The sequence below is a fragment of the Sitophilus oryzae genome, unplaced genomic scaffold (assembly GCF_002938485.1).
Source record: "Sitophilus oryzae breed Bouriz unplaced genomic scaffold, Soryzae_2.0 scaffold_926_pilon_pilon, whole genome shotgun sequence".
NCBI classification, from domain to species: domain Eukaryota; kingdom Metazoa; phylum Arthropoda; class Insecta; order Coleoptera; family Curculionidae; genus Sitophilus; species Sitophilus oryzae.
This window is the reverse complement of record NW_022147557.1, coordinates 960,747-985,699: the sequence shown is the minus strand read 5'-3', so window position 1 is coordinate 985,699 and position 24,953 is coordinate 960,747. Positions and strand designations below refer to the sequence as shown.

The 24,953-nt window shown below is 32.5% G+C and overlaps 1 protein-coding gene across 4 annotated transcripts in view; it reads right to left on the bottom strand.

Moving 5' to 3' along the window:
- Positions 1–24,953, bottom strand: part of LOC115890798 (rap guanine nucleotide exchange factor 4) — a 691,873-nt gene that overhangs the window by 45,594 nt on the left and 621,326 nt on the right. For all 4 annotated transcript variants that reach the window (XM_030911141.1, XM_030911143.1, XM_030911142.1 and 1 more), the window contains one exon: positions 4,514–4,626. In XM_030911141.1, the coding sequence (XP_030767001.1) occupies positions 4,514–4,626 (113 nt within the window). The remainder of the gene's footprint in view (positions 1–4,513; positions 4,627–24,953) is intronic.

Below are 24,953 nucleotides of genomic sequence, written 5' to 3'. Positions count from 1 at the left end.
TATCAATTAGAGATTTAAAGCTTTGTTTACCGTTTTTTAAGGACGATTTAATAAATATAATCAACTCTTGCACACTTGATTGCGTATATCCAGATATCTGGAAAAAATCTATTATTAGACCTCTAGCCAAGGTATCTGTTCCAAAAACTTTTAATGATTTACGACCAATCAGTGTTCTATCGGTGGTCTCTAAGATTATTGAGAAACATATTCATAAGCAGTTATTTTCATTTTTTATCGAAAATAAAATAATGCCAGAGTGTCAATCCGGTTTCAGAAAAAAATTTAACCACATGTCTTGTAAAACTGGTGAATGATATTCGAGTAAATATGGAAGACAAAAAAATCACCTGTCTTGCTTTGCTTGATTTTAGCAAGGCATTTGATACTATAAATTATGATATGTTACTCCATATGTACAACTCCATTACTTCGGATTATCAGAAAAATCTATAACGTTTTTTAAAAATTATCTTTCTCATTGTCTGCATTGCGTTCATGTAAGACAGGAGAATCATCAATTAATGTCAAATTACGTTTCTATGACATGTGGAATTCCTCAAGGATCCATATTAGGGCCATTGTTATTTTCATTATATGTTGCCGATATGAATAAAGAAATAGAGTTTTCTACATTACAACAGTATGCAGACGATTCACAAATTTACTGTGCTTTCGCATCTGATAATTTAAAACAAGCTGAAGAAAATTTTAAAATAGATATTAGTAACATATACAAATATTCAATGGATCATAATCTAAAATTAAATGCATCCAAATCGTGTATTATGCTGCTTGGAAATAATCAGACTATTCTCAATTATCTATCAGACAATCTTGATATATGTGTTAATAATACTAAAATACCAATAGTTAAGGACGCTAGAAATCTCGGCATATATTTTGACTCTAGATACTCAGAATACAAAATATTATCTTGCAATTCGCTAATTTTGTCCTTGTTTGATTACGGAGATGTGGTATACGGCTCTTCATTGACTCAAATGGTTGCCATATCCATTCAAAAACTTCAAAATTCCTGCATAAGATTTTCGTATAATATCTCATTTCGTACACATATTACGCCATATTTAAATCAATTTAATATTCTGTCTATGGTAAATAGGCGAAAACTTCATGTCAATGGTACGATCAAGAGAAAACCCCAATTGCAAGCGGGATCGACTACTACTTGAAAACAGTTCGAATTCATCACAGCCGGGATCCTTACAGTTGGTGGTCGGATAACGCAAACCACTAACTCAATTTGACGAAAATTGCGAAAATATATTTTTCCGCTCCTTGCAGCAGTGTTTTTAGTAAGAGGTTGTTTTTCGAAGTTGGTTTGGTTTACGAAAACAAGCGAAATCGCCTATTACCGATTTTGATTTATTGTTAGTTATTTATGTCACTATATGAATTTCTCATTTTTGTATTTTTCATTAAAGTGAATAATGCATATGCATATTTTTTTTGAAGTTTTTATTATTTTCAGCTTTAAATAAAAGCAGTTTAAACTGTAAGTACATTATTCGTTCTTATCAAAATTTGAATGGGATTTCCTATGTTTCCAGCGACGATGCACCAACCAAACCAAACTCGGTATGTTATATTCTTGATATACTATTGATACTTAGAGTTTAAGTGGTCTGTGACAAAGGATACTATAGAGATAAGGATAGTTCGATTTCTATCTTCCTGCACTGTCAGTTTTTTTACGTTTTCTAGGGACCGAGTTGAAGTTCGCGCTAAAGATTTTAGACAGTGACAGCATAGTGACAGTTATTTTTGAGTTTGACGGACGAGCGCACAGTGCGGCGGAAGATAAATCTAGCGGGACAAAACCGTTTGGTTAGGAATAAGCCAAAAATGTGTACTGATAAGAATAAATACCAATTGATATAAAAATGCATGAATTATTTTTTGGACCTATACATTCTTTGTATTTCGATACATTTTTATCAACCAAATTTGATCGTTTTCTGCTCAGCAAGGCAGAGGTCATACGAAAACAAAATATTTAAAAGTGCTTATACATTTTATTCCAAAGCCAAATTGTGTTGAAGATTGTCAAAGGTATGTACTTTTCTACTGTAGGTATATTATTTGTTAAAATCCTTCGTGCATTTATTCTGCAAATATCAAATTTTCACTTTTTTTCAAATATTGAATGATGTAGATCTTTTGAGTTACTAATAGTTACCAACACAGGTAGTCAGTCACAAGGAGATCAAGCTTAACAGGTGAATACCCAAAAGTTTCATTTCAATCGGATAGTATTAAAAACGAAACAAAGACTTAAGGTTAGAGAGAGTTAAAGGGTTAATTGAAGAGCATTCAAAAGAAGAATTGGGTTTTACAAGTACTATGAGCTTTAGGGCTAGTGGTAGTAAGTAGTAACGATGCTGCTGTAATTGTTGAAGCCTTAACTCCATCGAAAGGTACTGAGATGCACTGAGTTTAAAAAATTAATAGCTGCCCATACACGGAAAGGCCCGGCCTTCGGACTTGGCCTTGAGGCCGAGGCTTTCACCCAAATTACCATAGCGGAATTATATCCGCGGACTTTGCCTTTAACGCAAACCTATGATATTTTGGGTTAAAGGCCCGGACCCAAGGCCAAGTCCGTAGGCCGGGCCTTTCCGTGTATGGGCAGCTAATGAATGACATCAATAGTCAGTTCGGCAATTTTCCTCTAGACAAAAACATCCAAATGATGTTGTAATTAAATAAAGCATGACGATATGCTAAAACCTTTTTTACTTTCTGATAATTTATAATAAAACTAAATGATTATTACTAGTTTTAATAAAAGTTTAAAAAATTGCCTTAGATACTTACTATTTATGAATTTATAATTACCGAGTGTTAAAATTAAAATATCTTATTTGCTATTTTCGAGGCTATTTTCAAAATAAACTAGAATTTTTTAAAATAAAGTATACAGGGTATCACAAGATTACAAAGTAATTAAAAAATAACTGCTAAATAGTTTTTTGTAAGTATTTCATCTCATATCATAATTTTATGTATTTGGCAATAGTTTACAGTACGGTTTTTGTGTGTCATGTACGAATAATATCATAGTTTTATAATCTTGTATTTATTTATTTATTAATAAATTAAGTTGTTAATAAATATATAAATTTAACCATATGGTTACTATATATTAGACCATTTGTTACGTTCTTAGATTTTAAGTCCCAAATATCGCTCCTGAGATTTTGTCCCACTAGAATAACCATCCGCCGCACTGTGGAGCGCTGGTCCCTGCGTGACGTAAGCATCCACGTTGACTACGATAGCGGCGATTTGACGCGATCGAACAGTCCTTTAGAATATAATATACAGTCCTTGGTCTATGACTACTTAAACTCTCATTATTTGCAATACACCGTTATAAAGACAGTTTGAACTTAATGTCAAATCTTCTATAAAAGAAATTGGGTTTAGGTTAAGCTTGAAGTTTATACAGGCTAGTACTAATTCTTTACTAAAGATTCATATCTATGCTTGTTACCTTATCTTATGATGCGTTCTCACGACTCGTGTACTTGGCAAGTATTTTTTGTAGGCATACAGGGTCTGGCAGGAATGCGGCGCAGTTCCTAAAATAAATAACTCAGAAATTCTGTATAAATGCCCGAGGTACCGTGTATGTCCTGTATACCAATTACAAATGTTTGTCAAGTACACGAGTCGTGAGAATGCGCCTTTATACTAGTATACTAAGGGCTGGCAAAGGTTAGTCTTGGGCCGAGATTTCCGTATGTAAGAAGAGTACAATGCGTTTATAATGTAATGAACAAAGAGAGAACAGTAAACACGTTGCCAAATGCACGAAATAAACCGAGAAACCGCGCACATTCCTAAGAGACGTGGAAGGGGATATAGCAGATTTGTCGCAGTCCACCGGTCGACCCAATCATTAGTACCTAAAGTTCTAGGGAAAGGTGTACATCATGCGTTCAGTTTCACTATTTAATTACGTCTCGCGATACTTTGTTTATTTATTATATCTTTGTAATTTTCCCCAGAGCTTGAAATTTTTTAAGTGCAAGTTAGAAACACTTGCATTTTTGGTAAAAATAAGTGGAATTGAGTTGGTATTCGGCAGTGGTCGCGCTATTAGAACTCTGAATTCAAAATGAATCGATATCTCAAAATCTATTAACAATAATTGATTACCCTAACGATATCTTTATAATTCTATTTCAGATGCTTAGAAACATATCTAATGCTTTTATCTAGTTATATTTTCGAAAAAAAGTCGTTTAAAAATAAGCGGTTTGCGATCCTGATTTTACTTTACCTGACAGGGAAAGGCGTACCGGCAACGCCGCAACAGCACACCGTCGCATTTCTCTCACTCTGACTTACTAAGATCCCTATGCGATTTACTTCCACACGTGTAAGTTCCGACCCAAAAGTAACAGTTGCCAGCACGGTATGCGTGTTAGAGTGTTAATATAAAAGGAATCTTATTTATTAAGATAACTTATACCTGGCTTACCAAAATAAATCCCAGTCAAACAGCGTCATGTAGTATGCTAATTCTTTGGTACCGTACATTTCAATATCGCCCTCTATTCCCTGGGTAGCTTCTTCTTGTTCTGTCAGGCAAGTCTATAAAAAAAAATCTTAAATATAGTTTTCATTGAACATCATCAATAAAACTACTATATACTATCATGAATAAAACTTGAATAGGGAAGGAAATTAAATAATTATTACTTTTGAAAAGAACGCAACTATGAAATACCATACGATCGAAAAAAAGCGGCGTCAAAGACAGCTGAGGAATGACAATCGTGTCTTGTCCTCGCTGCCTAATCTTAATTAATACCGAGGGCGTCATTTAAAAATCAAAAGTTGTAGTCATTTCCGGTGAAGCAGAATGTGACCGAAAATAATCAACCCTAATTTATTTCATATACTAAGGCTGTATTCCGAAACTTCAAAGAATTCAAACAATTCAAATGTTGACGCTTTCTAAAAAAAATCAACAATTCAAATATTGACGTTTTCTAAATTTCAATACCTCTATAATAAAATTTATCTTTTATGCATTTTTAATGTACCTATTCTCTGCTTTTACGTTTGCTTCTTCTTTTCAATGGAGTTTAATATTGAAAAGTACTTTATTAATAAACTGTTAAACTCGTTAGACAGCTCAAGTGAAGATTTGCAGGTCCAATATTAAAACAGTTCAATAATAAATAAACAAATCTAATAAATATTTATATTTTTATAGCTTACAAAACAATCACGATTACTTGCTTTCTTGTTTTTCATATTTTCTTTAAATGTTCCTGACTTTAAAAGACAATAGCTGCATGATAAGTTTAAATGGTCCCAAAAAGTAATTTTATTTAGCTTTACTGCCTACCTCCACTGCTTTTGGATGTATATACAAAATATTATTACAAATTATAGAAATTAAATGAGAATGTCACTCGAACTTCCAATATTTGCTTGGTTTCTGTCACATAAATGACATTGATTGAAAAACAAGACCAGAAAACCAGCCTTCTCGCGCTGGTTAGTTTGGTGACAGTTAACCGAATTTTTTAGGAACCGTGTTCCGTAATAAGAAAACTTTCAGGAAACCGATAGAAACGTAACATAAAACCATAAAAAAGGTACGCAACAGAATACACCCTAACATACCAAATCTCGTTTATCTGAAAAAATAAAAAACTTATGAGCCACTTTTGAGACGCACCTGGTAATATAAATTTAAAATATTTTTTTTTTCACTGCTCAGAACAGGTTTAAAGCTGCCTTATCAGTCCATGGGGATATAAGAAGATAAGGTGCTATTGTTAATCACCTAGAAAGGAACGAACAATGTTAGCAGCATGAAGCAGCACATATTTCTGGATTAGGCGGTGAGTATTTTCAGGTATTCCAATTACTTTTAATTGTTCTTTCAGGTTGACCGGGATAATTCCAATGGCTGAGACAATCAAGGGGACTACCTGGACCGATTCCATTTGCCATATATTTTTTATTTCTATTCTCAAATCTTGATACTTTGTTATTTTTTCTGTAAATTTGCTTTGTATATTGTTGTTGTTAGGAATAGAAATATCAATTAGTAAAACTGTTTTTTTAATTTTATTTATAAGCGTGATGTCCGGTCTGTTACTTCTAACGGTTTTATTTGTTAAGATTGTTTTATCCCAGTATATTTTATGATATGGATGTGGATGATATTTGTAGTAGGGCTCTTGGATTTCTCGGTCAATGTTGAATTGTTTGAGGATCTCCAAGTAGATGATTGATGCGACTCTGTTGTGTCTTTCCAGATACTTTGTACTCGCAAGATTACTGCACCCTGATAAAATGTGTTCTATGTTTTCACTTCCAGAATCACATCTAGGGCACTTGTCTGATATATTCTCCTTTAGGATGAGTTTCCGGTAGTTGCGTGTTGGAATAACTTGGTCTTGCATAGCCACTATGAATCCCTCGGTTTCTGAGTAGAGATAACCCGATGTTAACCAGTGCAATGATTCCACCTTTTCAATGTGATGTTGATCTAGCTCATTTAGGTACCGTCCGTGTAACTCCTTGGCTCCCCAAGTAGCTATTTTATTAGTGATTGATGTAGGAGTTGGAAAAGCACCATATTGTTTCTACTGAGGTTCAAGGGGGTGTATTTGACATCAGCTGAAGACACCGTGACGTAAAGGTTGCTGTTCTTGGTATAAAAGTATTCTCTGAGGCTCTTTATTTGCTCCCGACAGACATTAACAACATCCAGTAAACCTCTACCTCCAAGATTTCGAGGGAGGGTCACCCGTTCCGTAGCGCTTCTTGGGTGGTGATTTCTAAATTTGGTTAAGGTTATTCGTACCAGACGATTTAGGGATTCCAAGTCTGTATGGGTCCATTTGACTATTCCAAAAGAATATGTAAGAACCGGTAGGGCATAAGTGTTTATTGCTTTAAAGAGGTTCTTAGAATTCAAACCTGTCTTTAGAAGGGAGGTAAGTCGCAGTCGGAAGGCGGTCGATAGGCGGTTTTTAATAATTCCATGTTCTATTTTGTGTGTTTGTAGCATTCCAAGATATTTATACGGCTCAGTCGACATTGCGGAGATAATAGTTTTCTCATCTAGATTCAATTCTGGTGTTTCGCATAGTTTTCCTCTTATGATTGAAACAGTCTGACATTTGCTCGTACCAAAGGTCATTCCAATATCTGCGCTGATTTTATGAACGGTACGCAGAAGGTTTTCAAGTTGGTTTTTTGTTGCAGCATATATCTTCAAGTCATCCATGTATAGTAGGTGTGTAATGAGATGACGTCTGTTTCTCGTTCGTAGTGAGAATCCATAACCTGTTTCATTGATTATCCGCGATAGTGGATTTAAGGCTAGACAAAACCAAAGGGCGCTAAAAGAATCCCCTTGGAATATCCCTCTACGAATTGGAATTTTTGGCGATGTTATGTCAAAGGGAGCAGACCTGAAGTTGAGGGAGGTTGTCCATGAAGGCATGGTCTCCTTAAAGAATCGGCAGATTTTGGAGCCAACATTGCAGATTTCTAGAACTTGCAACAGCCAGCTGTGTGGTATGGAGTCGAACGCTTTCTGATAGTCAATATAGCCCATGAAGAGATTTCTTTTGTTATGTCTGGCTTGTTCCAAAACAACCGAGTCTATTACAAGCTGTACCTTAGAGGCCATTGCCCTGCTTTTGCAACCTTTTTGCTCTTCGTGTAGGATGTTATTGGTGACCAGGTAGATATATATTTTACTGCTAATGCAGCTTGAAAATATCTTATAAATTGATGGAAGGCAGGTAATGGGTCGATATTGGGAAGTATTATCTGGGTTTTCTGTTTTTGGTAGAAGGTGAGTAATTCCCTCCGTTAGAAAGACGGGTATTTTATTGGGGTCAATCAAAGTTTCAGTAAATTCTCTCGCTAGGTGGTTGTAAGTAGCGGAAAATTTCTTGAGCCAAAAGTTGTGAATTCCGTCATGCCCTGGACTTCTCCAATTAGGTAATTTTTTTATTGCACTTTCAACGTCGCGCAAGGTAATTATTGTGTCTTCCATTCTTACGTTCTGATGTTTTTCACGCTCCTGGTTTATCCATGCGGCATTTATTTGATGCTCTCCTTGAGACGACCAGATGTTGTTCCAGTATTGATTTAGTTGGTTTGAGTCTATGGCATTTGGATGTTGGGGGTTTTCTTTATTTGCCTTATTTCCAAGGTTGCGGTAGAAGCACCCTCGTTTTGGGTGAATTGGGCGTTGTGCATCCGTCGTAGGTGGCTTCGTTTGTACCGTTTGAGTTTGTCTGTATGTACTGCTAGCTGTTGTTTTAATGAGTCTAGAGTATCGATAACAAAGTCTTTCTGGGTTTGGCCGCTTAGTTGACGGAATCTAGTCGTTATGTCTTCTGATATCTTCTTTAAAAGGGTTTCACTATCGTTTCCTTTAGAAAGTTGTTGCATGCGACCTATGTCTCTACGTAATCTGCTGATTTTGTCAGACATTCTTTTTTCCCAGGGTGGTATAGGTTTCTTATTTTCCTTAGGACGTTGGGCTACATCTTGACCATTTTGTGTAAGACAAGTTAGGGCCGCACAGTATATATGTACATGTATTTCTTCTAAATTGAAACTGGTTTTCAGTTTATCACATAGGATAGCGTTAACTCTCTCGATGATTGTTGTTGTTTGTGCTGTGTATTTTATTTTCGGAAGTGATGGTCTGAGGTTGGGATTGGAGCCATAAAACTTAATTAGGTTTGATTCGTATAGATAATCCAATTGGGTTTGTTCGGTAGGTAGTGTAATCTCTGTCGGTAGTGCAGTCTCTGTCTCAGCTTCACGTATGCTTTCGCTCTGCGGTGGTTGTGGCGGTATGTCAATAGTTGTTTCTGGGTTGATTTCTAGTCTTATTTGTTCCTTGATTCTGGCCAGTGTCTCTTGAGAAAGAAGATTCCTACTTACTATGGTCCTGCGTTGATCTGCGATGCGTTGCTCACTTAAGTGTTTAAGGTTTGGGAAAACCTTTATAAATTGTGCATACAATTTGCCACGGTACATTGTAAAGTCCGTCTCCAGGTTAGTAACTTTATAGTACAGTCGCATGATTTCACTGTTTTCGGCGTTGGTCCATTTCTTGCGACGTACCGTTGGGTTCGTACCATCTTCGGTGGGAACAGGTGTGTCCGGTTCAGCACTTGAAGATGGAGGATGTCTTATTTCTTGCGTTTGGGTGAGTGTAGATCTCGGGGCAGCATCATCCGCCATGCTGACACCTTCGACAGGCTGCGGATTTGGACGATTCCGAAGGGGACCAGCCCGCTGTCCCCCCTCGCCCTCAGAATATCGTTTATTTCTTGTATTCACCATGTTTACCATAGGTTTGGTTACATTTTATACCTAACTGCCAGGTTGGAGAAGGTTGATAGGATAAGGGTAAGTGGAATTTTAGCATAGCGTGGCAAGATAGAAGGTTAGGATAGGTCAGCGATACTGGCAGTACCGTTTCCGCATACGATAGCGGTAGGTATACTGCTGGCTACGGTACCCTTGCCGGCCAGACTTATTAGTATTAAAACATTATTATTATTATTATTATTATTAAATAAATAAGATTGCAATATGAAAAGTTGACACATGATATGTCATTCTACTTAGAGTGTCATTTGCTATCGAATAAAGTAAAAGAAGTTGGAAAATTATTTTCTCTAGATTCAACAGAATTATCAACATCGAATGCAGCAGCCTGTACACTGTACAGGGTGGACCATTTTGGTTGTTTCTATAGGGTATCTAGGAAACCGTGAGAAATATTCAAATTTTGATACTGCAGTCTCGGGTTCTTTTTTTGAAAAAACTACAATGGCGCAAACGGATCGCGGCTATCTTGATCGGTTTCGAAGCTACAGGGGGATTCTCAAAGTTTGTACTTTTTGAAGATGTTTGATAGTTTGTTTATTTCAACCACCACGGAAAAATGAATTATACATTCTAAAGGCACTTTTCTGTGTAGAATGCAGTGGGACTTTTTTCGAAAAAAATATTTTTTCACATATTAACTATACTTATGTTTTTTTAAATAGAACCCCCTGTATATTTTTAAATTTTCTGATTCAGCTTGACATGGGCTTCTCGAAAATATATAACACTCTATATTTATTTTCACTATTAACCTCAACATTCCAAATTTTTCATAAAATATCCACTTAGTAGATAGTAGGCCGCGCCGAGTAACAAAGTAAACGGTTGTCATGGTGACCGGAACATACCTTTGATGGATGCGGCCATGTCATTTCAACAGATTGAAGTGTGTGTATTTTAAATAATAAAAAAAATTAGTAAATTTGAAAATTTTGAGAAATATAATATGATAGAATGTTATATTGAGTCTAACAAACATAAGCAAATGGCAGCTGATTTCTATTTTGAGCGGTATCCAGAGCGCGAGCAACCAAACCCAGCCATTTTTAAAAGGTTAGAAGATAGTTTAATCAATTTTGGATCTTTTCAAAAACCGCGTCTGAAAAATTATCAGAAAGAAGATGAATAAAATCAATATATTAATGTCCTCGAAGCCGTAACACTAGATCCAACAACATCAAGTAGAGCTATTGAAATGCTATTAGCGGAGGTGCGGCATGCGGAGACGGTACCAACTCTGTCTAGATAATAATGGGCAGCAGTCTGAACATTTAATGTAGTCTCTGTGTTTTTATTTTTTTATATTAACTGAGAAGCCCGATTGAAGTAACCTCTTGAGTTTATATTAGAATATGGTTTTTTGTTTCTGTCACACTTATTTTTTATTTGCTTCGTATTGTTCCATTTTATTTAATTGCTAATTCATGTATTTGGCTCCGACGACATAAATATATTGATTTTCTTCATCTTCTTTCTGATAATTTTTCGGACGCGGTTTTTGAAAACATCCAAAATTTGATTAAACTATCTTCTAACCTTTTCAAAATGCCTGGGTTTCGTTGCTCGCGCTCTGGATACCGCTCAAAATAGAAATCAGCTGCCATTTGCTTATGCTTGTTAGACTCAATATAACATTCTACGAGCCCTAACAACTATATGTTGGGACAAGGTCATATTTTGGAATTATTGCCCTGGTTTTTCAAAATGCCTGACAAATATATGTTTAATTGTTTAAATATAAACATAGCCATATATCCTAAACAACTTGACAATATTTTTATGAATTTGCAAATCAATCCATATTTACAGTAGCGGATTTTGTTCATGAAAGGACAAATTTGCCTGACAACTAAATGTTGGGACAAGTATTTTTAAATAATTAATATCATAGGCGGCTTTGCTATAAACGTCACAAATGTCGCAAACTGTTTACTTCAGCATTGACAGCTTGTAAGTGACTCGATACTTTGAGTAGTGAGACTTACTGTAAGTAATTTTAATTTTTTTAATTTTCAATTTTGTTAATTTAATCCAAAGTAATGGTCCGTGGAAAAGCTACAAATCAAAAACTACGCGAAATTATCATTAGACAGCGTTAGAGGTAAAAGTTCGGGAAGGCCAAAAGTTATAGCTCAGAGAGATTTACGAAATTTAGTAAAAAATTGCAAATCTGCGAGAAGAAGTACTCTTCGCGAAGTAACAGTTAAATGGAATACTGTAACTGGATTAAATAATTCAAGAGAATGTTGCCGAAAATATATCCATAAATGCGGTCTGAGGTTTTACAAGGTAAACTTTATTTTGTGTGGATAATCAATTACCTCATGAAGATTATTGATACAAATTCTTATTTAGGCCAAAGAAAAACCGCTACTGACAGAAATTCAAAAGAAAAATCGCTACAATTGGGCAAAATCTAAATTATCGTGGACACAAAATGATTGGAATAAGGTCATATTTAGCGATGAGTCTAAATTTGATGTTTGCGTTGGAGATCATCGAAAAAGAATAATACGAAATAAAGCAGGTTCATAAAGATTGCTTAAAGAGGGATGTTAAATTTCCTAAGGGGATTATGGTTTGGGGTTACATGTCAGCATGAGGTTTGGGCAAATTAAATTTTATAGATGGTACTGTTAACGCCCAAAAATATCAACATATACTTGAGACCTCACTTTTTCAACAAGATGGAGCGTCGTGCTACTCAGCAAAATCAACTAAAAATTGGTTTGGTAATAATATAAAAGTTCTATCCTATCCTGCAAGTAGTCCGGACCTCAATGTTATAGAGACTGTGTGGCATAAAATGAAGCAATATTTAAGAAACCACCCTCAACGAACAATTTTTGATTTGCGGACAAAACTGCAGGAAATTTGGGATAATTTTTCTCCTCAAATGTGCCAATCTTTGGTAAATACAATGCCATTAAGAGTTCCGGCAGTTGTTAAGGCGAAAGATGATGTAACTCCGTATTAAACAAATTTCGTGTTGTGCTGCCCCAATATATAGTTGTCAGCAAATTTGGCTTGATTTTGGCAAAATAAGCTATTATCAAAAGTGATTTGTTTGCAAAGTTATAAAAATATAGTAAAATTGTCTAGATCATATTGTAATGTTTGAATTTAGAATAAAAACCAAAATAAATTGAGTCGTTTTAACAAATTACCATTTTTATTGCAAAAAAGACCTTGTCCCAACATATAGTTGTTAGGGCTCGTATCATATTATATTTCTAAAAATTTTCAAATTTACTCATTTTTTTTATTATTGAAATCCATAACTCTTCTAACCTTTTAAAAATGTCTGGGTTTAGTTTCTCGCGCTCTGGATACCGCTCAAAATATAAATCAGCTGCCATTTGCTTATACACAATATAACATTCTAACATATTAGATTTCTCAAAATTTTCAAATTTACTCATTTTTTTATTATTTAAAATACACACACTTCTGTTGAAATGAAATGTGCGGCATCCATCAAAGGTATGCTCCGATCACCATGACAACCGTTTACTCGGCGCGGCCTGCTATATACTAAGTGGATATTTTAAGAAAAAATTGAAATGTTGAGGTTAATAGTGAAAATAAATATAGAGTGTTATATATTTTCGAGAAATCCATGCCAAGCCGAATAAGAAAATTTAAAAATATACAGGGGGTTCTATTTAAAAAAATATAAGTATAGTTAATATCTCAAGAAATATTTTTTTCGAAAAGAGTCTGACTACGCCACTGCTTTCTACACAGAAAAGTGACTTTAGAATGTATAATTCATTTTTCTGTGGTGGAGGAAATAAACGAACTATCAAACATCTTCAAAAAGTACAAAATTTGAGAATCTCCCTGTAGTTTCGAAACCGATCGAGATAGCCACGATCCGTTTGCGCCATTGTAAGTTTTTCAAAAAAAGAACCCGAGACTGCAGTATCGAAATTTGAATATTTCTCACGGTTTCCTAGGTACCCTATAGAAACAACCAAAATGGCCCACCCTGTACATTTATGCAGAATGCACGCGTTTATTTTAAACTCCTGCAGTCTCTGCCAATTTCCCCTTCGTAATGATCTATTATTCACTCGTTGTGGAGTGGCCTTCTATTTGGTTTATGTCCCTTTTTACATCAAAAACGAACATAAAAACAAAATTACAGCGGATTAAAATTGCAAAATTGCGCAGTTATACCTACAAAAGAGCTACACAAACAGGTTGATCTTTTAAAAATTCAAGGATTTTAATACTTTATACAGGTTATATTCATGCATGATTATAGGAGGTACTAATTAATATTTTAATGTAAAAGTAACAAGATATCAAAGAAAAATTCATTGCATCATCTGCATACCTTTCTTATATTTTTTTGCTGCCTTCTTTTATGAACGACTTGCAATAAAATACATTTTAAAAATATTATTTTGCTTATATTTTATTATATACTGAGTAGATTTTAAAATAGGTACGAAATTTTTGAAATAACTATTTTAAAAATTATAGTGTCAACAATTAATGATATTAGTTATTATTATATATTAATAATATAAAAATTTCATGACCAAGAGTGCTTTTTATATGGTTACAATTCTTATGAAAATTTATATTATATTGTTTTAAACTGTCAAATCAAAGCCATCTTAACCATAAACATTTCTGAGTATAGTACTTTTTTAAGTTGAAGAACTACAAAATTCAATGCACTGGTTGATATACAGGGTATCCCAGAAATAAGTGCAAGTATTTTAAGGGGTGAGAGATCTCGATAAAAGAAACATACTTTCTCTTTATCGTTTTTCAAATACGTCCAAAATAACGGAGTTATTTTACTTTGAAAATTCCCCAAAAAAATGATTTTTTGCGAAAAATTTGAGAACCACTGTATCTTTTCTGGATTTTTTTTTTGTAAATTTAATCTAATACCTATGTTGCTATATTATCAAGAAATTATTGTGTTAAACTATAAACTAAAAAAGTTAAGTTACCAGTTAAAATACTTGCACTTATTTCTGGGACAGCCTCTATAAGGTAAATCAAAATTCAATCACCTTTCCTACTATTTCATCATTAATATTATAGTTACATTGAATTTAAAATTAAGAAAGAAAAACCTGATATATAGTATATTTAACAAAGCTGGTTGCACGTCATCAATGACACCATGCGTCGTCTTATGGAGTTTGCTGGTGGTCGTATTATGATGTGCAACCAAAGTTTTGTTAAATATACTATAGATATTTACGAAACAAACTATTATTAAGATAAACTATTATTAAGATAGACTAAAAAATATGTAAGTATCAGGCATCATTCGGGATATCAGAACATTTAATTTTTAAAATACTTTTTTGTGCAATTTCTAACCTCTTGATATAAAACTTGCTACAACCACCCCAACCCAGAATGCCATAATTAATCACCGATCCTACCAGCGCATAATAAACTGTTTTTAAATGAAAAATTGAGAGAATTTCTATGAGCTGTTTAAACTTATAGATTAAACCTCTGATCTTACAAGAGAGGTCCTGCATATGGAAATCCCATCGAAGAAAACAATCAATTTGAATTCCTAAGTATTTTATAGAGTTTGTCGAAAATATTCGTTTTTGTGTATTATTGCAAATAAATTCTATCGCACTGTACTCAGGTAGATTATTTTGATATGAAGTGAATGGTATATACTTAGTCTTCTCATAATTTACTGTCAACAAATTTTTAGCAAACCATGAAAGAACCATCTCCAAGTCCTTCTTTACTTTAGTTCTCAACTCATTCCATGTTTTACCCTCATATAAAATAACGGTATCATCAGCAAACGCAATCATAGAACCTTTTGACTTTAACTTAAAAAAATCATTTATATACACATTGAATAGAATAGGACCCAAAATCGTTCCTTGTGGAACTCCGCACGTGATGGTTCGTTCTTGGCTAACTATATTTTCTACTAAGGCGCTCTGTTTTCTATCATCTAGATAGTTATAGAAAATTTTAAAGGTATTACCCCTTAGTCCTAAATTGAATATTTTTTTAAGTAATAGGTCATGACCGATGGTGTTAAAAGCCTTTGCCAAATCAACAAAGACTGCTATAGATTTGATTTTCTTATCAATATTTGAGTATAACCTGGATGTTAGCAATGTAATTGCATGTTCTGTACTCAATCCTTTCTGAAGGCCAAACTGATTATTAGATATGATTTTGTTCTTTTCTAAATAAGAGTTAAGACGATTCTTTATGATCATTTCAAAAATTTTTGCAAAATTTGTTATTAGACTAATAGGTCTATAATTATTTACAGCAGCCCTGTCTCCCGATTTATAAAGTGGCTTAACAATAGACTTTTTGAACGAAGTTGGTATATTTCCAGTTTCAATAATTTTATTTATGATGTATGTCACTCTGAATATTGTCGTGTCCAGGTGCTTTGTTATATTTTAAACGACTTATAGAATTTCTAACTTCTTCTGGCACTACAGGTATTGTATACATAGAATCTTTTAAAATTTCTTGCTTATGTTCAAATGCAGAACGTTAAAAACCCTATTTGTTCCTATCAGAACATTCTCAACACCATCAATATCCGCTATTTCATTAGTAACTATAATATTGTTGGCATAATCTCTTATAAATGTATCCATGATAATAAATTTAATGTCTATGTGTATGCTTATACTTATAAATCTACAGCTAGCGACTAAAAAATAATAACAATACCAGGGTATATAAAACCATTCACAAAATCTACAGTAAACTGGTAAAAAATTCAAAAAAAAACAATAATTTGAAGATTTATCTTAAGAAGAATAAAAGAGATATAGGATTCAATACATTGATATGACCGAGATTAATGTATATAGTTTGTCCGCACCAATATAATTTCTTTATTATTTGCTTTTTAATGCCGAACGGAGCAACACAGTTGTTTTTGTAGTAGTTTCACAGTCAGTCTTTTTTTTCTTACTTTGAGCTGAGTCTGGAGTGTTCACTTTTTTACAGTTGGTCCCGGTTACAGAGTCCCGTTCCCGTTTCTTCGTGTCAGCTTCTTTTTGAGGAGAAAATATCCTAGGCTGGTTCAGTTGCGTATAATCAAATATATCACTGTTCAGGTTTATATTGAAGGGAGTTGATGATAAGCTACTTGAGTCTTTTTCAACACGCATACTAGTTTTCTGACTTGGTTCTGCACTTTTTAATTGAGCTGATGTGAATATCTCCCCGTTAATAATTATCCTATTTTGGCTAATCAGTTTAGCAGAATAATTTTTAGATCTAGCTTGTTTTAAATGTTCACGTAATATATTTTGTTCTTGACGATCTTCCCAGCACAAATCTTGTCCAATAAAAATATGTGTACCCTTTAATTTAAGCGCGTTTGTTAGAAATTCTTGTTTCTTAAGATAACTAGTAAATTCGACTTTTAATGGTACTCTATTATTATTTGTTTTCATAAAATATGTATTGTTTATGTCGTAATTCGATATATCAACATCAAGACGATTTTTCAAAAAAGATTTAAAAAAAATTGTATATCTGACTCTATATCCTCCTTTTTCGATCCAAATAATATAATATTATTTTTAGATGAATTAGTCGATTGCGAATCCAGGCATGCATCGCATTTTTCGGCTTATATAAAGTGATTAATAATAATTTATTATAATAATAGTGATTGACTTTTGTGCAAAGGTAAGCTTTTAAACTATTTTTATAGGTATTTTAGATTATTATATATTATTTATTATTCAATACATATTTATATGATGGATTTGTAGCTAAATTTGGTGTCATGTGTTAACAAAATATAAATTTCACCCCTGAAGTTAAAAAAAATATATATAATAGTTAGAATTAGTAAAATTTATCAATAATTAAGTATTATTAATTAAATTAAGTATCGGTAATTAAATAAGTACTATTATAGTGCCTCCATAAGTTTTTCTTTTAAATGGTACATCAGTATATTTATAAATATATTTATGAGTTATCTTAATGTTTAATTGTTTCATATTCATATTTCGAATTAATTAGCAATAAATAAATTATTTATTGTATTTATTGAAGAAAAAATTTCCATTCAAAAGATCATCCATTCAATTTTTTTTTGAGCGTAATTTAGAGCCAGGAAAATATATATATATATTATAAAAATGAAAACCTTTTTATTATTTTTTAATTTGGATACTATAGTATATCGATCAGAAGTGTAAACTTGTTTTTGGGTTTTAGAAGAGGGGGCATCGGCGTATCCTCTTGCTTAAAACAAAAAGCAGACACCAAACTAGCGCCGGATGCAAAGATTTTTGAGGTGGCACTTCTCAATTAACCATTTTTGTTATATCTCTAAGTAAAACAACAAAAACAATTCTCTAGTTTATAAAATGACCGCAGGCAAACAAAAAATGCATGAGAATATATACAGAACAATCCATAATGGACCACCCTGTTATACAGAGTCCGGCAATAGTGCGTCGGGCATCTGTAGCTCCTAGAATAAAAAACATGGGAATTTTGTTTAAGTGCAAACCTAAAGTATGTACCAGGATGTATTTCAGGAAAATATTTTAACTTCTATAGGGTGGCTCAAAAAAGTGTGAGTGGACCTGGATGATTTTTTTTAAATGGAACACCCTGTATATTATTGCATTTTTGGCTTTCTTTCAGATCACTTTACATAACCCTAAGATATGAATAAATAAATTTCGATAGTTTCAGAGATATTAAAAAAATATATATTTTTCAGCCCTTCTTAAAAAAATTATTAAAAATACAAGAACTGTTCTGAAATCAAGACTATTTTAGGTATTTACTTTAGATGGTCTGTACTTATTTTGTTATAAATATGAAAATTGTAAATCACACAGGATGTTCAAAATTCTACGCCAAACTTTTTAGAATATAAAATAATTTTTCTTCGGTTTTATAATAACACCCTGTATATTATTTTTTCAATAGACGGAGAATTAAAATAAAAAATGAACATTTTTTGTATTTGGAGCATTTTAAAAATTTTAACGGTTTCGCAGATATTTGCGGTTTTATATTTCATATGGCATTTTCCACAGTAAATTTTTATCAAAGCCACCCAATGATTTTTCTCACGTATTTTACCATTGACAGCGCCGTGTGAAATAATACTGCGTGTATCTGCGAAACCGTTAAAAATTTTGAAATACTCTAAAAACAAAAAATGTTCATTTTTTAACTCTCGAGCTAATAAAAAAATAATATACAGGGTGTTCCATTTAAAAAAACAAAGAAAAAATATTTTATATTTTAGAAAGTTTGGCGTAGAATATTGAACAACCTGTATGATTTACGGTTACCATATTTATAGCAAAGTAAGAATCATAAATAACCATCTAAAGTAAATACCTAATGTACTTTTGATTTCAGAACAGTTCCTGTATTTTTAATAATTTTTTTTAAGAAGGGCTGAAAAAAATATATTTTTGATTTATTTGTTAATATCTCTGAAACTATCGAAATATATTTATTCATATCTTAGGGTTATGTAAAGTGATCTAAAAGGAAGCCAAAAATGCAATAATATACAGGGTGTTCCATTTAAAAAAATCATCCAGGTCCACTGACACTTTTTTGAGCCACCCTATAGAAGTTGACATATTTTCCTTAAATACATCCTGGTACATACTTTAAATTTGCACTTAAACAAAATTCTCAAGTTTTTTATTCTAGGAGCTACGGATGCCCGACGCACTATTGGCGCACCCTGTACCTAAAATGATTCCTTTTACTATACATATAACTGTTATCATAAAACTACTTAAAATGACTATTAATTTAAAAAATAAACTGTTTTTTTTTAATAAATAGATGTTACTTAAAACTTATCTTTTTTAAGCTAGAACCTTGGGCACAATAGATCTTTAAGGTCGCAGTGATTAACCACCCCCTCTTACTCATTCTTACTCAAGTTAGAACCTTAACATATTTTACTTGATTCTAAATAGCGGCACGTCAAAGGTTTTGCAGTTAAAAGGCGGCATTTAAACAGTTTTTTACCGCCTTTTAACTTCAACTTCTTACTGTATTCAATACAGAAAACGAAGCAAGAAAGAATTAATCAACATTTTTTTAAACAAAACTTGCTCTATTGTATAAAAATATAAAGAGAAATATAAATTGGAGTTGAACAATAAAATCGAATGTATATATTCTTATTAGTGAAGGACAACATGACAAAGTTTTTGCCAATTTTCTCAAAACTATCGTTTTGTCACTTGCCGTCTTTTAACTGCTGACGGCAGAATTGGTGTATCGGAGTTTTTTGCCATGAGAAATTGGATTTTGATGTCAACATGACTCCTACTTGTAGAGGGGGCCACCTACATATTTTTTAACTGGTTTGAAGAGTGATAACTTTTCGTCCGTACCTGTATAAAACTACTGAGTAAAAAAATATACATTCACAATGTTTTTTACGTAAAAAATGTCTCTTGGTAAAAATCGCTACGAGGAATGGTTCTCGAGATATTTAGAACGGAAGTAGTCAATACATGTCATTATAGACTAAAAATAAACACGTTGAGTAAATAGTTAATTGACTGAAGTAATAAATTTAGGAAATTTGTATTTTTTATATTAATCATAAATTTTACTGCGAGTAACATTAGTCAACATGTATAATTTATGTCAGTGATGATAGGTATTGCTATCTTCGATTCCAAATATCTGGAGAACCATTACTCGTAGTGATTTTTACGAAGAGACCATTTTTACGTAAAAAAATGTCGCAAATGTATATATTTTTACTCAATAGTTTTATACAGGTATCGACGAAAAGTTATTATTTTCAAACCAGTTAGAAAATATGTAGGTGGCGCCCTCTACAAGTAGGAGTCATATTGACATCAAAATCAAATTTCTCATGTCAAAAAACTCCCAGACACCAATTTTGATCCAAATATTGACGTTACTTCATAAATTATTTGAAAAAATCGAAATAAAATTGAAACTTCTACACCATGTATCTCAGAAACTAAGCATTTTAGGACATACATTTTTACAAACTTTTTTACTTATTTTCATATGCAGAATATGCTGCCGAAGTTTCCGGAATACAGTTCGGACCACCCTGTATATTATGGAGTATTTTTTCTTTGGCATTTTCATATAAGGTATTAAATTTCGGTATTTGTTATTGAAAGTAGTAATTTCTCAAATCTCGCTTGTAAATCTCCTCTTAATATATGTGTAAGACTAGACTTATGACATCTAATTAAATATTAATCCGGCTTGAGAACTAGTCTAAATTTGTAATCCTCCAGTTTACCAGAAATCTCGGATTTTCGTCTAGAATTCAGAACTAGCGAAAGTCGCCGTTTGTGTCTCTTTTGTTTTGTCTTAAGATGGAAAGGTACGTCGAGTGGAAACTCTACAAATCCAGCGTTTTGGAGATTTATTTTATTGTTATTCCAGCCATTTTTATTTAAATTATAATTATGGAGGTCACTGAAGTGTAACTGCATTAAAAAATGTATTTTGAACGATATTTTTTCTAAATTATTATATTTAACCAAATTCAAATATTATTTAAGTAGAAAGTTATTTTTTTTTATATCTTATATGTTTATTTCTTTCTTGATTGGTTTTACGGCTTAATCTGCCCTGCCAGGACTATATGTCTGATCATAATTGTTTAATCGCTCAAAAGATTGACAGGTACGGTCAATATATGATATTCGAACAATTTAATTTTTAAAATAAATCGCCACATGTCTTCTCTTTATGTCACAGTGGTTGAGGTCAAGTTGAGGTAATCACCAAAGTAATCCTTTGAATAAGAAGACTAAGGAAGGAGCATAATGCTATCCATGTATTCATGCATGGTGGGCGGAAAAAGCACCATAAAAGCACTCTAGGGAGGGGATCCTTGACAGTTCTGTTTGACGATTCATTTGACACATTTGAATTTGATTTGAAATTTTGTGGATTTGTCAGTCTTTACGGAGCTTATTTTATGTTATTTATTATTCATTCTACTACTGATAGTTGTATAAAGGTAGTAAATCTAGATGGAAATTGTGGCAGAACTTAAATTAAGAGTGACACTATCGCGATTTATCGAAAAAACTCTAAAATAGTTGGTTGTGTAGCGTGCGGTAGATCTCGGCAAAAATTGAGTGAAATAATGGAACAACTTTTCGCTAGTAAGTGACTATATAATATACATACGTGTAGTAAACCGATCATTTATGAAATTCACTTAAATTAACTAAATTATATATCTTTTTAAATTATATATATTTATTACTTGTCAATGATTAGATGTCAAAGAATTTAGATACGTTAATTTGACTTACCTGCTTCAGTAGCGTATCGGATATTTGTGTTAATAAATACTTATTATAACTTATCTATTTTTATTAGAATTATATATTTTTATAACAATTTTAATAACTACCAACATTTATTCACACCGTAAAATAAAACAACAAATTATTGAGTCTACCCCACGTCTACCCAACATCATAGTTTTACATTTTTTAAATAAAATTAGAATGACACTGATAAACCGGAATATAAGTCGGCCATATTTGAGGCCTATCGCGGTGTACCTAAGATTTTTGATATGCTCCTTCCTTAGTCTTCTTATTCAAAGAAGTAATCACTAAATTTTGATGTTTAGATTATACAATTTTTTTTGACATGTACTCCAAATCATCTTACAGTTAACCATAGGATCGTTTCAACCCATGGCTGGAAAACTTAAATGGAAATGAGAGTTCATTAAAAATAGTTTTTCCTCCAAGACGCAGAGGCGCAAAATATTAAAACTGTCAATCAACAATGCAAATGTCAAAATCTGACAATAATAAAATTTGATTTTTAACTGACATGAGACACTCAGAGACGCTTTTGTTGTGATTTTACAGTTTGATTTCGTTTTGATTTGTCGAATTATTATAAAATTAAATTCCGTCAGATTTTTTGGCAGTATTCTGTTTTAGACAATGTTTTTTTTTAAATGGTAGGACAATTTGTGTTTTGTATGGACTCTTATTACTCTACGTTATTTTTTATCATGGAGTTTAATTGTTGGACACCGGGTTACCGAAGGATACAATGGTAAGTAAATTAAATATATCTACTTACAGTTATAGATTTTTTAAATCAGCACTGCTAATAAATGCTACTTGCTGAGCAGTTATTTATTGTTTTTACGGTGCATGTAAGGAATTAAGGACGCGCGTTGCGTTATATTAGCATGATCAGCAGATGATTAAATCTAATTTAATTTGCTTTTATTATTTCAGGTCTCAAACGGAAACAAACTGGGAATCTTGCCTACACCAAAATTATATAGCCGTTTCCAATTCACTTCAAAGGGAGGAAAATTATGTAAAACTGCCTGCTATTTGCCGAAAACCGCCAAAGTTTAAATTATAACTGTAACAATTTAATATATACTATTACGTCTTTTTAATATTTTTTTAATTAATATCCGACATATAAGAACACTTTGTATGCTTTTAATTAAGTTGATTTATCGTTTATAACATGTTCGACGATCTAATTAAAAGCACACAAAGTGTTCTTACATGTATGTCTAAATTTATTTTAAATTAATTAAAACAACCCTCTTCCCCGCACCCCTCTTTTCCCTTAGTATTTCTTCCTCCGAATACCAGAGGCGCCCTTGTATAATAAAATTGAAATGTATTGTAAGTTGCCTATCTATTTAATATTATAAGTCTTTTATCTATGGTTCCAACCAGACCGAGAACCGATCCTGGGACGGTCATTTCTAGTCGCCCACTTATTGTTTGAAAAGTTTGATCGTTTGTCAAGATTAACAAATAAATTGACTGATAGGAAATTACCGTTCTAGGACGGTTCTCTTGTCCGGTTGGAACAAACATCATAATGACTTGATCATTTTCTAACTACTGAGCATATACCGGGTGTTTTTCAATACTCACCCCTATAACTTTTATTATTTTATTAGATAATAAAATGCAATTTGGCATATTTGCAGTGGCGGATTAAGACATATTTCCGCCCTAGGCTAATAAAAATTTGGCGCCCATCCCCCCCCCCCATCATCTATATCTATATGTACCTAACCTAACCTTAAAGAAATAAAGAGTTAACTCAACTTTCTAAACTTAAAAATATTAAGAACAACTGTAAAATATATATTTTCTATAAAGTTTTTCGGCATTTAGTAATTGCGAATTTATTTATTATTACATCAAAATCGAATTTTATGACTGGTTCAGACTCTACATAATAATGAAAAATCTGCAGTATTTTCGTCTTTTAAGGTGCTTCGTAAACAATTTTTTACTCTTTTTAATGCGGAAAAAGACCTTTCTCCTGTACAATTAGTAATTGGAAGGCTGTACAATTAGTAATTGGAATATATTCTAAAAAAATATCTAAATTTGGAAATTTTGAATGTAAAGTTTGGTGTAGCAAACCAGGGCCGTCGCCGTGGCGCCTACTTTTCTTCGGCGCCCTAGGCTCTAGCCTAGTTAGCCTATTGGGTAATCCGACTCTGCATGTTTGTATAACATAAATCGGGATTGAATGACGTATTAAACCTCTCCTCACGGGAAATGATTACAAGTTTTGATTTTTGAATATAACCACCGTTAGTTTTTTACCGTATGATCGAAAATAAAAGGTCAGCGATAGCTATGAAATGGAGATCGCTTTCATTTTATATGTAAAATTATACGGAAACTACTTGTCAGAAGTTAGGTTTAAAGATATACAAATTTGCCCAACGAACAAAAAAATGCTTAACGTTTCAACGTTTCGGAAAGTTTATCTCTTTCCGTCGTCGGAAGCAAAAAAATACAAAGAATAAAGAAAAAAACTATTTAAAATATTCAAATTCAACTATTCGAGAACACTTTAGTTTTTTAAACCAGATACGTCTACAAAAAATCGTCGATGTTCTGTTAAAATGACATTATATCAAGTTAAACTTCAAAATTAACAATTACTACCTGAAATTAGTTTTTCATCAAATAAAGATTTGCCAGCATTGATGGGACACAGGGCACAGAATAAATTTTAATAACGTCAAAATTATAATGAAAGAAGCGATAGCCTCTAAAAGAAAAATAAAATACGCTTTTTTAATACAATCTAATAAAAATAAATGTATTTCTCATGCATCTGTAGATGTTAGTAATGTATCGCAATCGTTTCTTTGATTTTAAAGAACATAACATAAATAAACGTAACATACGTAAAAATAAAAATAATCATACAGAAAGTTTGGGGCTTTTTGGTTTTACGATTTAATAATATGATGTCATTTTAACAGAACGTCAACGGTTTTTTGTAGACGTATCTGTTTTAAAAAACTAAAGTGTTCTCGAATAGTTGAATAATAATGTTGCAAATATTTTAAATACTTTTATTTATTTTAAATGGTTTTTTTGTTTATTCTTTGTATTTTTTTGCTTCTGACGACGGAAAGAGATAAACTTTTCGAAACGTTAAGCATTTTTTTGTTCGTTAGGCAAATTTGTATATATGTAAACCTAACTTCTAACAAG